At 35.7% G+C, this 16,994-nt stretch overlaps 1 protein-coding gene across 4 annotated transcripts in view; it reads right to left on the bottom strand.

Moving 5' to 3' along the window:
• Window positions 1-231: 231 nt before the first annotated feature.
• Window positions 232-16,994, bottom strand: part of LOC144956014 (5-hydroxymethyl-dUMP N-hydrolase-like) — a 17,154-nt gene continuing 391 nt past the window's right edge. Inside the window, exons 1-5 of one of the 4 annotated variants that reach the window (XM_078886301.1) lie at window positions 16,102-16,205; window positions 8,803-8,980; window positions 7,588-7,647; window positions 6,731-6,841; window positions 232-711 (exon numbers count right to left, since the gene is read on the bottom strand). In XM_078886301.1, the coding sequence (XP_078742427.1) occupies window positions 596-711; window positions 6,731-6,841; window positions 7,588-7,647; window positions 8,803-8,980; window positions 16,102-16,104 (468 nt within the window). In that variant the 5' untranslated portion in view covers window positions 16,105-16,205 and the 3' untranslated portion in view covers window positions 232-595. Of the gene's footprint in view, window positions 712-6,730; window positions 6,842-7,587; window positions 7,648-8,802; window positions 8,981-10,553; window positions 10,608-15,685; window positions 15,707-16,101; window positions 16,206-16,994 lie in introns of those variants that run through there. The other 3 variants (XM_078886300.1, XM_078886298.1, XM_078886299.1) reach the window with 3 other exon arrangements.

Here is a 16,994-nt window from a genome sequence, read left to right as displayed (position 1 = left end):
CAAAATCTCAAAATCAAATTTTTGAAGGATTTTCCTAATAATTAGACCCAAACCGCCCCTTAAGTACGCTAAGGGTTGCTCTGGCATGACAGTTTTTGCATCGCTTGCGGCCGCAATCGTAAAAAATTGAAAATTATCACTGATTTGCAGTGCAGCCGCAAAATCTGCAATTTTTTGCACATTTTAAAGATTTTGCAAAGAAAAAAAAAAGAAAAAACAAAACAATAGTAAAAATTTTTTTTAAAAGACTAATTTTTTTCTTTTAATTTGATAGTTCGTGTAGAATGTGAAAGATAATTAATCAAGAGTAGTTTCTTTTTTACTATCTCATTTTCTTCCTTCTTACTGCGCTGATATGACCTTACATTTGTTGCAAGCACTGTGAAACCCTTAAAAACAAACAAATACTTTTCTCTTTCATGAACTAATTATGGGTTTTCAGGAAAATCAATCACAAATTCTTTGCAAATTTTGCTGTTTTTAGCTTGCAAAATTTGGGATGTAAATTTTTTTTTTTAAACCGCCATGTCAGGTTGCTTCTTGATTGTAGGCAATATTTTGTGTTTTTAACAATTTTCATGAGGTGAAATACTTGTCACTCTCTTGTAGCAAAGTACTCTTGCAAGATAGACAATGCCTCTGTCACATCTTTGTAGTCCTTTACCACAAATGTGGTCCCATTTTCAGCCCCTCGAATCATTGCTGACAATTCTAGAGTAAAATGAACAGAAAGGAATGGGGAAAAAAGATGAAAATATTAAATGTCTTATAATTTTCTTAGAAGAGCAGTTGTCATGTATACAGATTTAATTGGTTTGTCAAATTTGGATTCCGATTTTTTAAACCAACGTTTGTAAAGGAAAATCTGTAAAAATATTATCTTACTGAGAAATTAACAAGTGACCAAAGTGAACTTTGGTAAAGACACCTTTCAATGTTATTAAAATAAATATTTTGTTTCTTTATATATAAAAAAAAATAAAATAATAATAATACATTCGAGTCGAGCACGGAAATCTCAAACAGGTCAGGACTGGGTATTTTACAAAGGATATGAGGAAAAATAATGAGGGAGGTAAATGTGGGTCACATTATAACGATTACTCCCCTTATTGTGAACCCAGTCAAGAGTCTAGAGTGAGACAATTCAATTTCCTTTTACCAGCCATCTTTGACACAACTATGACGAGAGTTTTCACTGGTGTTGCATTTCGTGCATCTTGTCTTGTTCAATAACAGAAATGGAATGCCGATTCCCACTGCACGTGCTTAACAGAAAAAAAAAAGCTAGCATGGCATATCGCGTTGTGGATTACACACTCATACTCTATCACTCCTCACTTACCACCCTCACGCTCTTCCCTCTCACACTCATACTCTATCACTCCTCACTTACCACCCTCACGCTCTTCCCTCTCACACTCATACTCTATCACTCCTCACTTACCACCCTCACGCTCTTCCCTCTCACACTCATACTCTATCACTCCTCACTTACCACCCTCACGCTCTTCCCTCTCACACTCATACTCTATCACTCCTCACTTACCACCCTCACGCTCTTCCCTCTCACACTCATACTCTATCACTCCTCACTTACCACCCTCACGTTCTTCCCTCTCACACTCATACTCTATCACTCCTCACTTACCACCCTCACGCTCTTCCCTCTCACCCATAGCAGCATCTATGTAATAGTAAAAGATGATAATGCTCTCAGCCCATCTTCCCCATCTATAATCGTTTGCATAATTTTAATACGCAGCAGTTACCACCTAATGCAATCACTGCCTTGCTAGTCTCCTGTCCCAACGGTACTGGTACACAATAGAGCATGAGGTAACATCCGCTAATACAAGAAGTCGATGGAGTGATTGGTGGTGTCCGTAAGACCCTGGTCAAACATGCTTCGCGATTCCCCCTCAGTTCAGCATACACACATAGAACATACACGAACATACACATATATATGGCATACACACACGCAGGTAACAAATTAACTGACACTTAGGGCTACGAAGAGATGGCATCTTTTGTCTCCGTTCAATGAAAACAATTCAAGAAAAAAGAAAATTTCAACGGACGTGCAAGCGAATGTCCAGGTTGTTCGATATTTCTGTGTTGGTCCCGGAAAGTATTCGAAATTTTCGTGTTGCCAATACAAACAAAATAGAGGGATTAAAATGGGGAATTGTACCAAGTTTGAGATTTCCCTGCTCGAGTGTAATGGTAATACATTTTTTTTTTAAAAGAAAAAGAAAGAAAGAAAGAAAAAAAAAAGATTGAAAATTTAACTCGAAACAGAAAATAGAGGTGTATGAATTTTTTAAAAGAAGATACTATAGACGAAATTCTCAACAATTTTCATTTCCAGATGTGATCGTCTTCATCAAATTTGGCAAAACTCCTCCTCACTCCTGGACCTTGTTTCTTCTCTTGATATTCACTAGCTTTTTTTAAAAGGAAAAACTTGTAACTGGGACAGTCAAATGAAATTGGGAACAATATGTTTGTTTTTAGGCTTTTACGGCGCTCTCAACACATTCAGGTTATATCAGCGCAAGTAAAAAGGAAGAAAATGGGATAGTCAAATTCTAGAATTACAATTAATGAAAGACAGACAAAGGGGAACTGGGAACAAAAAGGGAGCAGATGTAGATTCCAACAGCATACCACTCAATGTACTTAATTTGAGATAACCTAGAAGCCTCATCCGGACACAAGCACAAGATCCAATAAAGAGGAATATAGTCAAATGTTACATTATACATTCAAAATAACAAATATAATACATAACAGAGAGATGATTTCTCTCTCTCTCTCTCTCTGTGGCATATCACTTGGACGTAGCCTCCCACACAGTCCTTCGGAAGAAGTCTCTGTCTTGTGCCCATCTGCCACATTCTGTCACGCCGTTGTTGAGCCATTCCTGTATATCCTGTTGCCATCTTCTTTGTGGTCTTCCTCTGCCTCTTTTGCCCTCCGCCATGCCCTCCAGTACATCTCTCTCCAGTGTGTCGTGTCTTTTCAGGTGCCCAAAGTAATTGAGTTTCAGCTTTTTTATCTTACTCATTAGCAGGGACTTTTTTAGTCCTAGTGTTTTCATGATGTTTGCATTGCTTTCTTTGTTTGTCCACGGGATGCGTAAGATTTTTCTATAGCATTTCATTTCGAAGGCGGTTATTCTCTTTTCTGATTCTTTGGTTATATAGACCATGTCTCGCATCCATATATTGCAGTGGGAAAAATACAGGATGTTAGGATCTTCATTTTCAGTCTGACTTCCTCGCTCTTCCAGATTGCCATCATTTTGTTTAGTTTGTTGCTTGCAATTGCAAGTCTTCTCCTGATATCTGGTGCCGATTTTCCATTGGCTTCTATTTGTGCTCCAAGGTAAATGAAATTTGTAACATTTTCCAGTTGTTCTCCTTCTATTTCGACCTGAGCAGTGCTGCTTTTATCTGTGCTCATTATTTTCGTTTTCTTTGCGTTTAATAATAGGTCTTTGTCTTCACTATGTTTTTTTACCGATTTTACTAGTTTGTTGAGACCTGTTGATGTTGTTGACAATCGCGCCGTGTCGTCTGCATATCGTAGGTCAGAGATCTTCCTGCCATTTATCTTAACGGCACTGTACTCTTCATTTTTTTCTTCTGTCATTACATCATGCATTATTGTTTCGGTGTATAGGCTGAATAGTGAAGGAGAAAGGATGCACCCCTGCCTCACTCCCCGCTTTATTGGGAACCATTTTGTAAGTCCATATTCTAGTCTAACCGATGCTGTCTGTTGTTGGTAAAGATTGTTTATGAGGTTGACTATTTTGTAGTGGCAGTTTAAGTTCTTCAAAGTTGTTACAATTTGTTCGTGATTTACGCAGTCAAACGCTTTGCTGTAATCTATGAAGCACATGTGTAGATGTTTGCCTCCCTGCTTTTTTCAATCAGTGTCCTGATATTAAATATTTGGTCTCTTGTTCCCCTGTTTGGTCTAAAGCCTGCTTGAGTTTGGCTGACTTCTTTCTTCCTTCACCACGTTCTCTAATCTCTTCAAAATAATTTTCAGTAAGATCTTGCTTGCATGGCTGATGAGTGATATCGTCCTGTAATTTGTGCATAGCTGTAAGTCTCCTTTTTTGGGGATTGGTATAAATACAGCCTTTGTCCATTCATTTGGCCATCGTTCTTTGTGCCATATCTTTTTACAGAGAGTGTGATATAATGCAGTCCCCTCGTCTCCACTAGCTTTGATCATTTCTCCCGATATTTCATTGTTTCCTGCTGATTTGCCTGTTGGGAGCTGTTTAATTGCCCATTCTACTTCGCTTCGTAGGGGTGGTAGTTCATCTCCATTTGGTTCCATCATTGGCAATGTGTTTGCGTTGCCATCGTACATTTCCTTACAGTATTCAGCCCACCTATCTGCGATTTTTTCTGGGTTGTTAAGGGGTGTGCCGTTGGTATCTTTTATGGTCGATAGGCGTGGTTTGAACTCATTTCTTAGGTTGTTGATTTCTTTGTGCATTTTATTTGTCTGATTGGTATACATTGCCAGTTCTATGTCATCGAGTTTTTGTTTTAATGAATCGGTCTTGTCCCGTTTTGTTAATTTCTTCACATATGCTTTTGCTTCTTTATACTCGTCAGAATGTAGACCATACCTTTGCTTGAGGTTTTTCCTTGTTTCCATGGCTTCAAGAGTTTCGTTTGTTATCCATGTTTTTTTCTAATATGACCTTTTTGGTAGGTGTTCCACTGCTGCTCTTTTAAAAGTATTCTCAATCTTTTCTGCCAACTCTTCAGGTTCCATCTCTTCTGCCATGTCTTGTAATGCACTGAAACTGTTCTTAACTTCAAGTTTGTACTGGATGTTGAAATGTATCATTGAGAGGTCATCCCGAACTGTTCTGGGAGGTGATTTGATAATCTTGAGTCTGATTTTGACGTCTGCTATTAGTAGCTCATGATCGCTATCACAGTCTGCCCCGGGTAGGGTTCTTGCCGCTGTCACTGATGTTCTCCATCTCTTGTTTATGATTATATAATCTATTTGGTTCTTTGTCTGCCCATTTGGTGCGGTCCACGTATATAGCCTTCTTTTGTGTACCTGGAACATGGTGTTTGTAATGGCAAGGTTGTTTTCAATGGCAAATTCTACCAGCCGTTCTCCTTCTTTGTTTCTTTCTTCTAGACCATACTCTCCTACTATGCCTTTTTCCTGTTCGTCTTTCCTACTACCAACCTTCGAGTTGAAATCTCCCATGATTATCATTCTGTCTGATTTGTCACATGAGTCAATAGCATTTTGGAGTGATGCGTAGAAGGTATCCTTTTCTTCTTCTGTCGCAACTGATGTCGGAGCATATACTTGTATGATCGTAAGGTTGTGCCCTACTCCTCTTACACGAACAGAGATAATGTGGTCGTTGTATGGATTGTAACCCATTAGTGCTCCGGCTATTCCTTTACTCAGATATATTGCAACCCCGCTTTGTCCTGGTTTCTCTTTTCCTGAGTAAATGACCCTTCCTCCACTTAGAGGAGTGAAGTGTCCTTTTCCTCCCCATCTATGCTCAGAGATACCCAGGCAACTTATTCCATTGTCATCAGCCTCTTTAATGATGTTTTGTAGCTTGTCAGATGACATGGACCTTATGTTCCATGTCCCTATCCGTATCTTTATCCGTATCTTCTGTCCTATTTTTAGCTTCCTGCTACCTTATGTTCCGCTCCTCGCACAGTCAGGCTTGTGACCATCATCAGCTGATGAGGTACTGGTCAGGGAGGTCTGCTCTTCCCCATTGCGTGTTGTAGACCCATCAGATCTGGGGGTCCCATCAGAGGTTCTATGATGTTTACTTCTTCTGACTTCCATTTGTGTGAGTTTCTTGGCAATTTGTATGGTTCAGTAGTTTGCCATTCCAAGACAAAGACAGAAGGCAAATTGGAAAACAGCTATAGAGGGATAGAAGACACAGTAAGTATCTTTCTGCCCACTGTGGGAGTTAAGGAACCCCACCCAGTTGGGAACAATAGTGTGGCATTAAAATACTGGTTGTAATCTCATTGGAAGTGAGTTGGAAACCAGTCCCCTTATGCAACTGATCTTACAGTTTCAGAGTAATGGTATTTTATTTAAATCCAATAAATGTTGGTCATCATTTAAGAACATCCGACCTCGCTCTTTTATGTCGTGTAATATTAAGAATCTGCCTATACATCCTGCTACCAAAATAGTTATATCATATCACCTTATGATTCAATATGTAACCAATTCATTATTAGTCCTCCGAAGGACTGGTTTCACACAATATTCCAAGGAGTTTGGAACAGGAAGAGTAGAAGATGTGATGTCACGACTTCTCTTCCTATTGGGAGAAGAAATTGACAAAAATCAACATTACCAAACCCAAGTGACATTATGAAATTATAACAGACGACAAAAGAGTTTTAAAAATTGACAGTCTATTTTACCATCATAATCTAAGATCACTAAAACTAAAATGTCTAAATGTATTGTTGATAGAAACAGTACAGTGGAATCCTGATAAAGCCAAAACTCCCAGACTAGAAATATTGGTTTTATTTAAGCAAGGCTGACCTTATCCATTATCAAGGAAACATACTCAGATCAGAACATTTGGGACAAACAAGAGGTGTCTTTAAGTAGATTTTGACTATACTAATACTACATGTGTTGACTTTATGCGGATTCCACTGTTTTTACATACTTTTTTCACCATCCGGTCTAAAGAGGCACAAGATGCTTTTGCCCATTGCCATGGCTCTTCCCAACTCATATCCCACGCCTAAGGATGTCTGAGTAACCTCGGCTACAACATCTAAGGGGAAGTATAAAAAAATGATAAATTTTTTAAAGAAGGTTGTGACAGGAACACAGTTCAACTTGGATACAAGTCACCAGGACTGACAATCTGATTAGTCTGAATACACCACTGGCATTAGTTGTATCCATGCTGTGACTTAAAGCTTAAATTTAAAGGGAAACAATATCTTATTATAAATTTGGTAAATTGGATTATTGGTAACACTAAGGCTCCGAAACCACTGGACCTATCGTCACAACATTTTGCATAGTGTTTACAATTTACAATTGACATGAAGATGGTTTGCATGATTTTGCATAGTGTTTACAATTGACATGAAGATGGTTTGCATGATTTTGCATAGTGGTTACAATTGACATGAAGATGGTTTGCATGATTTTGCATAGTGTTTACAATTGACATGAAGATGGTTTGCATGATTTTGCATAGTGGTTACAATTGACATGAAGATGGTTTGCATATGAGATTGATTAGACAGTGTAATGATTTTATCAAAAAAATCAAATTTGATCAGTCAAATTCCATCGAAAAGAGACATCATCATTTTTAGCACGTCGGCTGTGTGTCATCTTCCAGATAGCAAGTTTGACAATGACGTGGGAGTAGCCTACTTGCTTTGAATCGATACCAATTAGTGATTCCACTCATTATTTGGAATGCAATCAATTCCTTAAAATGAGGCGGTTACATATGTATATAAAAATATAAAAGTATCCATATAGGCCTGAGTAAAAACTTACATTTACATTCTTCCAGCATGGATACATCGTTATCATGAATGTCTTTGTCACTTCCGTACTCTAAAATAAAGAAATTAATTTTTAAAATTACATAATTTCCATTTTCTTTACACAACAGTAGGTGGTGTATCTAGAGTTGATGCATAAAATAAAATAAATAAATTATTAAAAAGTTAATAAACACAGCCGAATCCTAATAAAGCCAACACCACCGAACCAGAAAGATTGATTGACTTTATCCATTATCAATGGAACACACTTAGTGCTTAGATAAAGAATAGTACTATAACATATATATTATATCAACTCCATATCTCACCCCTCAGAAAGAAAAGAAACAAAGTCATCAATATAAAAGATGGAGATAGCATTACTATGATTGATAACATAGTCAAATGGCATACGATTAATAATAATAACAATAATAATAATAATAATAATAATAATAACAATAATAATAATAATAATAATAATAATACATGTGTGTGATGCTCAATGCACATAACAAATAACTATACAAAATTTGCATTTTTTATATACCTTAAATAAAACATATATCACAATGATATCAATAACAGCAGTGTTTGTAATATCATATCAATATCATGAGAATGTAACGGTAAAAAGGTAGTGCTTTAACAATGATTTAAAACTGTCAATAGATTTTGCTTCTCTTACCCTTCAGGGCAGGTCATTCCACATAAGGGGCCCAGTGAGGACAAGGGAACAGCTGCTATGAAAGCTATACTTAAAAAATCATTTCTAAGATAAGCTTCGTTTTGTAATGGAGAAGCAGGAGTCACTTTCCTTTAGATAATCAGAAGGGAAAAAAATGCACTCCCTATTCTCAATGTCTGACGGATTTGATTCCTACAGGGGTTGACACAAACCAATTTGCTTGTGAGGTGAGCACTCTACCTACTGAGTTATCAGTTATATGGAGTGGAATAAGGAAAAAAAAACAAACTGGAATGGCAGGAATTCATCCACAACTCGTCTAGTTTGAGCTAATTTTGAAACTATGTACATTTTTAGGGGTACACAGCTTTGATTTAATGTGTTGAATTCATGTCCCTGATCACAGTGCAGGACTCATCCTGATTGGCAGCAGTTCAAATTCTGAGATATATTCCTGCTTTCTGAGTTATTTTTATTTTATGTTATTTTTTCCCCAGTGCTATTCTTGATTAGTTATTAGACATATAAGATACCAACCTTTTGGAGGGCTGCCTGTTGCTGTAATTCTTTTGTCTCCTACAAACTCTGTCAAGACTGTTCCATATTTAGACTTCAACTCTTCAATGATTTTATAGTATAGGTCAACATCTTGCCGTCCTCCACGAATGCTGCCAGCAAAATATATTTTTGGACCCATTCTTTTGTTTAACAATAGCTGAAATGGAGAGAAATGTTGAAGATAAAGTTACATTTGACTTTGACCATATCCACTTAAAAACAAACAATTTATACTATTTACAATTTATATAAAAATACAGGACTGGAAAATTATGTCATTAACCAGCCCCAGGGGTGTCTTTATTCCGGGGTTTTCAAAATGGCATGGATAGACCTATAAATATGGCCATGTGAGGTCCCTGTAATAAGGGAACGTCCCAAACATGTACATTTAGTATTTTTTTCATTCACCGATGATAGTAGAGTCAACTGAAGCTGACTGGCCACAGGTTTCTTTAAATATAACGAGTAACCATTGATCGCTTGAAAATCTGCCGCTACAAGCCTGTCCACAAGCAACAACGCCTAGAGAATGGGGCCCAATAATGGCAGTAATCCAGCCAGGAGATGATTACAAAGAACTGGCTTAATACGATTAAAGAGAGAGGGAATGGGGATACCACTCCCAAGCGCATAATGGACGGTGCCCCCATTTTGAGCTGAAATAAGTCCCGGCAACTCTTGTACGTAGATTCCCTGACTTCGGACAGAGATGCATATATGAGGTGGAAGTCAGTTTGGACGAATTCAATCCCTCGAGGAGGACATTGACTCCTCGAAGCTGGGGGAGAAGTTGCCAGCCAGACTTTTCAACCAGCAAAACGAGACACTGGGTGCGAAACCGCAGAGCATCTAGTTGAACAGTGTGTTGTGACGAAGCTTCCAGGTGGGATTGCGATGGTGCACAAGTGTGGTATGGAATTTGTTTTGTTTGTTTGTTTGTTGCTTTAGGTCTCTTCCAACACAATTGAGGTTATATGAGAGACCGCTGAAACAAAAAAAACAAGCAATCTAACAAAAATGGTATCGAATTTGCTGATTGGGTCGAGCGTCATAACATAGTAGTGTGAGCACCATTAGAAGTTGCTGCCTGCTCGCTGATAATGGGGCCAGAAATCAGAAAACCATTTATAGCTCTTGTCAGCTTTATTAAATCACGTCAACACAGCGTCATTGCAAGTCAAGGTTTCTTTCTTGTGGTTCATGGCTGTTTGTCTCGATATTTTCCCTGTTAATTATTGTAGGGAATACTTTGCAGCGATTTTCTTCTTTCTCAGCATCTTTTGGTCGATATCTTTCCAAAATTGGGGTAGACATCTTTATTCTTGATGATTCTTTCAGAAACTAAGTTTTCTAATTGGCTAGAGTTTTTGAGCAAGCATTGCTGTCAACTGCAGATTATTGCATAAAAAGGGAATATCTAAAATATCGCTATATATATATATATATATATATATATTATATATATATATTATATATATATATATATATATATATATATATATATATATATATATATATATATTATTATATATATAGGTTTAGCAAAAAAAAAAAAAAAAAATCGGGATCATAGGTCAATGAATGTCTTGTTATCCTGTAGTTTCACACTGTATGAATTTCACAAAGAAAACTGTGGAATACCAATGTTAAACTGGCATATAACCATGTTTGTATATAGGCAGTTTTATGAGCAGCAGAAGTGGGAGTCAAATTGTGACTCAACTCACCCATAAGAAAGTTGTTACTGGAAATTGCCATGTTTTCATTATCTTCTCATCATGGCTGCCCGACGATATTGATATCATTTAATTTAGTTATTATTATTTTTTTAAAATTTAGCCCATAATATTTTCGGTACTATTATTTATTTATTTTGAACATACTTTCCAACTTTTTATGGGCATTTTATAGTTTTAATTTTAAAAGTTTGTATTTTTCTTTTCTTTGTAAAATCCAATATTAATAATAATAATAATAATATCGATATTTTAAAAAAATACCAATTGCTTTATTTTATTTCATTTGCCATTCATCAATATTCTTTCCCATATGTTTAGATATATTTGTTATCATTTGTGTTCACATTCTAAAGGTCTTAAGTCTTAATCATTATGGTAAGAAGATCTATTTTATAAATCTTGACAACCCCTATGACTATGATACAATTCTATTTATTGTCAGTCCAAGTGATGTAATAGTAATATTGAATTGAATTGAATTAATGTAGATGGTTCAGGCAAAGTATTCAGTTTTGCCAATTCATCTTTCAAGGATTTAGTCTGTGTGGTAGCACTGTGGATCATAGATTGTTGGCAAATCTTTCCAGAATCTGTCCAACTCAGCTTTGAAGGCGTTTACACTTTCAGCATTCACAACTCTCTCTGGCAAGTTATTCCAAGTATTAATTGTTCTAACAGAGAAGTAATTGCTTCTTGTCCTAAGTCTGCTGTGTTCTTTTTCTAATTTCATTGAGTGTCCCCTGGTAGGGCCTTGATTGTTGATCTGAAAATTTGGTCTCTTGCAGGTATACATTCCATGCATAAACTTAAATAATTCGATCATGTCACCTCTTTTTCTCCTATGTTCAAGGCTTGGGAGTTTGAGTTTCTTCAGACAATCTGTGTATGGCAGGTTCTTAAGGCGGAAAACGCAATAATGACAGGAAAAGCATTTTCTGCATGGGCAACACAATAGATCAAAATCTAATTGAGATTTGGTGACTATAGTTGCTGTTTTTGGTAGATCAACTCTTCCTGGAGCTGCGGTAGCAAAATGATGGTGAAATTTTGCTCCTTTATATTTTAAAAGGATTTTTTACCGAGCGAAAGTGGAGTTTTGAAGACACGAAGGTTTTACTTTCGTTTTTAATTTGGATCAAATGAGGTAAGTGAATCAACAGTTTCCATTTAAAGTTAACTTTTTTGTTTTTAACAAAAGTTAGATGTATTAACTACAATTTGTATGATTTAAAAATTTAAAAAATTATTTCCATCTTTGTTTATAAGTTATTTTCTGCATATTATGTAATCGCGTTATTTTCGTGTCTCCGATGTGACAAAGGAAACTTAATTCTATATATCAGGCAAGCTTTTAAATTTTTAACTACAAATTTGTTCAAGTGACTAAAATTAGGTCAGGAAACATGTAAAATTAAAAAAAAAAATAAAAAAATTAACATTATTTAGTTGTTTTTAGAGTGAATAATGGGGTATGGGAGATTTCGTGTCTTCAATTTTCTGCCCATGCACCAAATTTCAATATCCTATTTTATTATTAATCATGAAAGAAAGTGTTTGAAAATTGATTGGAGACATTAACCTTGCTCTGGTTTTGTGTTTGAAACTTTGATTTTTGACTTGAAATTTTTGAAAAAGTTTTTTTGAGCAAAATAAAGTTTGGTGCATGGGCACCAGGATTTCTGAAATATATGGACTTGGACATTGTTGATGAATATACAGTTAATAAATGTAAACTTTGGTTACCTATGCTGAATATTTCAATGTGTAAGTACAAATCTGAACATTTCTAGCTGTTTAAGAACACAAATTGCTAATCAATTGAATTTTGTAAACAATTTATATTAAATATATTGATTCGCTCTCTTATCTCATAATTTTTGTGTCACTACAAAATTCACTCTGCTTTTCGAGAGGATGCAGCATTGGAATCTGACCATCTGATCTAAAAACATTTTATCCAGTATGAAAATTTGGATTAGCTACAATACAAGATACACAGGCTTGAGAGATATTACTCAACTGTGAGTTTGCTAAACGATAGGGATAAAATCCGTAATAGCACCTAAGTACTGAATTACATGTTGAAAGGAAAAAATTCTGTACGACTTGCCAAAATGTTCCAGAAAAAAAATTTGTAATGAGATTTTAGACTTATTTATATATATCTTTTTATTAGATTCATGTGCTAAATCATTTCATATCCTCACACTTGAACGAACCTCTGTGATGTATCAAACAACAGTTATAAGTGTGAGTAGTTGTTCTTAAGAACGCCTTTCTTACGCGCAATTATAAGCCTTATTTTCTCAAGAGAGTAATCAAATATGTTTAAAGCAGTGGAAATCAAATATACTTAAAGCAGTGCTCTTGTAATCAACTATGTCTTTATATATTGCTTTTACTTTTATACCAGGTACTGGAGGAGAGGGATTTTCACCGTGCAGTTCTCCCAAGGAATAGCGGGACAATTTATTTATACGTATATGCAGAGCAGAGTGTGTGATTTGTAAAAGAGGACCCTCCAGACGTCTATTCCTGGGTTGTTGTCACCCGTTTTGACAATACAATTGAAAACAAGGACCCATTTTTTTTTTAAAAGTTGAAATGAAAGTTTAAAATACTACAAAAATATCTTTTCCGTTATTAGTCTCATGTAATTATCCCCCTTGTTGTATAAAAAAGTTAGTTTCAATACAAAGTACAAAAAATATTCTGTTTGTTATTTAGTTTTAAAAAGTGGACCTGTGTACGTGTATTTTGAGTCATTTTTCACTTCAGATTGTTAACATTTCTGTTCATTTTGCATTTCCGTGTAAATCAGGGTCACCGTTGATTGACCTACTTTTTAAAGTTACATAATCGTCTCCTGCTCATAATTTTTACAAATTCTGAATCCTCATATTTCAAGCTTTAAAATGATATATGACACTTATTTGTAGATAAAAGATGAAAATTGACAAAAATGGGCCTGTCAAAGTAGATGATTTCAGATCTCATCTGTTTCCGCCTTAAGTGAAGACAATTTTGTGGCCCATCTTTGGACATCTTCAACTTCTTGGTATAAAGTTTTATTACAAGGTTGCCAAACTGAGTTTCCATACTCTAGGATTGGCCGGACAAGTGCTTTGAATAGGAGGGCAAACATTTCCTTGGTTAAAAAGTCAAATGTTCTTCTTACTAAACCGACTATTCTATTTGCTCTAGCAGTGATCCTTTGACCTTGAACATGTTCTTTGAATGACAATTTGTCATCTATCAAAATGCCCAGGTCTCTCTCACAGTCATTCACAGAAAGAGTAAGGCGGTTACTATTGAGATCTCCTTCTTTCATGGTATATGTGGCATTTGATTTTTTACTCCCAAATTTTATAACACTGCATTTTTGTGGGTGAAATTTCAATAGTCATTCGTCAGACCAGGTTGAAGTTCATTTAAGTCACTTTGTAATGTTTGGGCTCCATTCGGATTATCACTTCTACAGAAAAGTAATAGCAATAAAATAAACCCAAAGCAGTTTAGCGGAATTTTTAAAAGCCAGAACTTTCTTTTCAATTAAAATAGACAAACTTCCTTTGTGTGAATCCTTTTCAATTTATTTGAACTTTTTCATTCTGCCATTTTATTTTATGCAATTAAATTGCCAGAGGTAAAAATAAACTCATTATAATGTCGTTACGCAACATGTTTATATCTTTTCATTTAAATTATGTCTCAAACCCTTTTTTATTCTCTATGTATTAATTAGAAGAGGGGAATTATTTGCAATTGTTTCAATGAGATATTGGGGATAAATTCAAAAATGATATAGCAAATTATGTTTCTTATGTTTAGCCGATTTTTAATTACGTTACATTCGCGTCATATTATGTAATGAGTTATTTTGAAATTTGTATCTTGCTCTTTATTAATGGAAATCTATTGTCCTCGATAAGATGAACATTTTAGTATACAATCTGTTAATAAGAACTCCATATTGACTGTTTAAGTTTAACCCTTTTTTAAATAACGACAGGTGATTTTGGTCACATCTTTCCAATGGTAATTTTGGGGTAAAAATCAGTCTGAAATTTCAGACTTTGAACTGCCCTAACTACATTTCTAATCAAGATAGAAACAAAATTCGCTGTTTTATAATGACAGTTCAGTGGCTTCTAGTGTGTGGAGCTACATTAGAATTTTTGTTAACTCCCTATTGTATACACAAACTAATCAGACCTCTCTGCACACCCATTTAAGTAGCTTTGCAGAGAGGAATAAAAAAAACACCAGTCAGCAGTGGTACAAAACATATTAATCAACAAACTTTGACATCTTATAGAATTCTTACTAGAGATCAATCTAGCTAGTGTAGGCACTTGCAAGAATTTTTCAAAATAGTGATATCGGTATTAATATAGCGTAGAAAAATAAAGGGGAGCGAAACATTTACTAAAGTGAAAGAATTATCGCTCTATCTCAACTAGTTCAAAAGTTATGACCTTTTATGTGGTGAAAAATCTCTATAGAAGCTTATAGGAAAATATGTGACCAAAACACAGCAACCCAATGGATAATCAAGTATAATTCAGAAACGGCTTCAGATACAACTTTGAAATTTTTACATGTGGTAATTCAACATCTCTGTACTGTAATATATTGCAAACAGAAAAATAATTATTTATTGAGAGAGAAAGGTAGGTATAGTTTAGAGCTGAAACAGCTGAAATCAAGGAAAAATAGATCACGACATGCAAATGAATGACCTATTGGAATTTTGGAAAAGCCGACAATTAAATATTTATTCACATGTAGATAGACCAAATACACCACTGAATCGGTGTCATTTAGTTGTTCACTTTGAACTTTTCAAAATGAAAATCGACCTCATAAAAGCAGATATATGGACTGATAAATGTTTGAGGTGGTGTATTAGTGTTTAAAATGATCGAACATAGGTGATTTTAAAAACCCGCTCCCCCGTTCCCCTAAATTGGACAGACGTCGTCAAAGTCAAAGGATGAAAAACGTCAAAATCAACAGTGAAAAATCAATCGGGAAAAAAGGAAGAGAATTGTAAATTATAAAATGAATGCATGGACATGAAAACGCCAATTAATTGAATAATTTAAAACAAAAATAACTTCCATAAATGGAATATTGTAAGATATAAAGATGTAAAGTTTTGATGTGGATTGACGAAGTTATCTCAAACGCAGCAGACGACAGGAAGTGAATCAGTATAAGAAAATGGCAGCTTCTGTAAACAATCGAGGCCAATATAACTGTTTTTTGGGGAGCTCTAACTTTTGAGTGCAAACATATTTTGCTCTGAAATTTTTAGACAAGCTAGACGTCTACTTTAATATTAATATGTATCAAGGACTTTTTTTTTTATTAAGAAGGACCATCTCTGGTTTAAATTTAAAAGTTATAAGCGCTAAAACACATATACTCTCTTTACGCAAATGTTTCTCAAAATCATGATATAGGAAGATAATAATATTAGCATCATTGTATGTAGAATTTTATGCCCTTTCCAATGATATATAATACATGCCATTTAATTTCACTGAGAAAGAAGAATGAACATTTTAAAATCACTCCTAAATTTTTTCCCAGCCCTCCAAAACGGAAACAGAAATCCTCGCCTGTTTTCAACTCGCGAGAGCTACTTCTTGCAAGTGCTTCTTACCTAGTTTTGAAGTGTATGTCCCCGTCCCCTCGAGGGAATGAATTCGTCCAAACTGACTTCCATCTTGTATATGCATCTCTGTCCGTAGTCAAGGAATCTGCGTACAAGGGTTACTGGGACTTATTTCGGCTCGAAACGAGGGCACCGTCCATAATGCGATTGAGAGGGGTGTCCCCATTCCTTCTCTCAGGCATCAGCCGCAGTGTAGCGCCGCAAAGAGAGCAATGGGTGCTGATTTTATTGCTCATTGAAAATAAAAACCAAATGCCAAAGCTGGGCGCGAACTCGTGTCTCCGGGTGGAATTGTAATGCCTTATCGACTAGGCAATCTCGCCCTCCCATACCAATAGAAGGAACGAAATTGACATCACTCATCTCTATTTTATAGTTTTAGACAACCATTTAAGATTAGTTCTCACCAATCAGACTATAAACGTTTAAGGTTGCACATAGTTGTGGGTGTTGGTACGTTATCTCCGATTGGTGGATGTTCTGAATAGTTTCCTTAAACGCATAGCATCAATAGACAGCAAAGCCTTAAGCGGAGGAAGAGGAGGAGGATGTTTATGTTTGTATGTGTGTGTGTGTGAAAAAAAAAAAAGAGAGAGAGAGAGAGAGAGAGAGAGAGAGAGAGAGAGAGAGAGAGAGAGAGAGAGAGAGAGTGTGTGTGAGAGAGAGAGAGAGAGGGGGATGGTTTTATCCCGTTCGTTTATCGATCGAGACAGGGATGCTACTTCAGCGGGAGTGTTGTGTGTTAT

This window comes from Berghia stephanieae, chromosome 10, assembly GCF_034508935.2.
Source record: "Berghia stephanieae isolate SIO BIC M18660-M18661 chromosome 10, UCSD_Bste_1.3, whole genome shotgun sequence".
Lineage (NCBI taxonomy): Eukaryota > Metazoa > Mollusca > Gastropoda > Nudibranchia > Aeolidiidae > Berghia > Berghia stephanieae.
The sequence above is the reverse complement of the archived record's forward strand: the minus strand, read 5'-3'. Positions and strand labels throughout refer to the sequence as shown.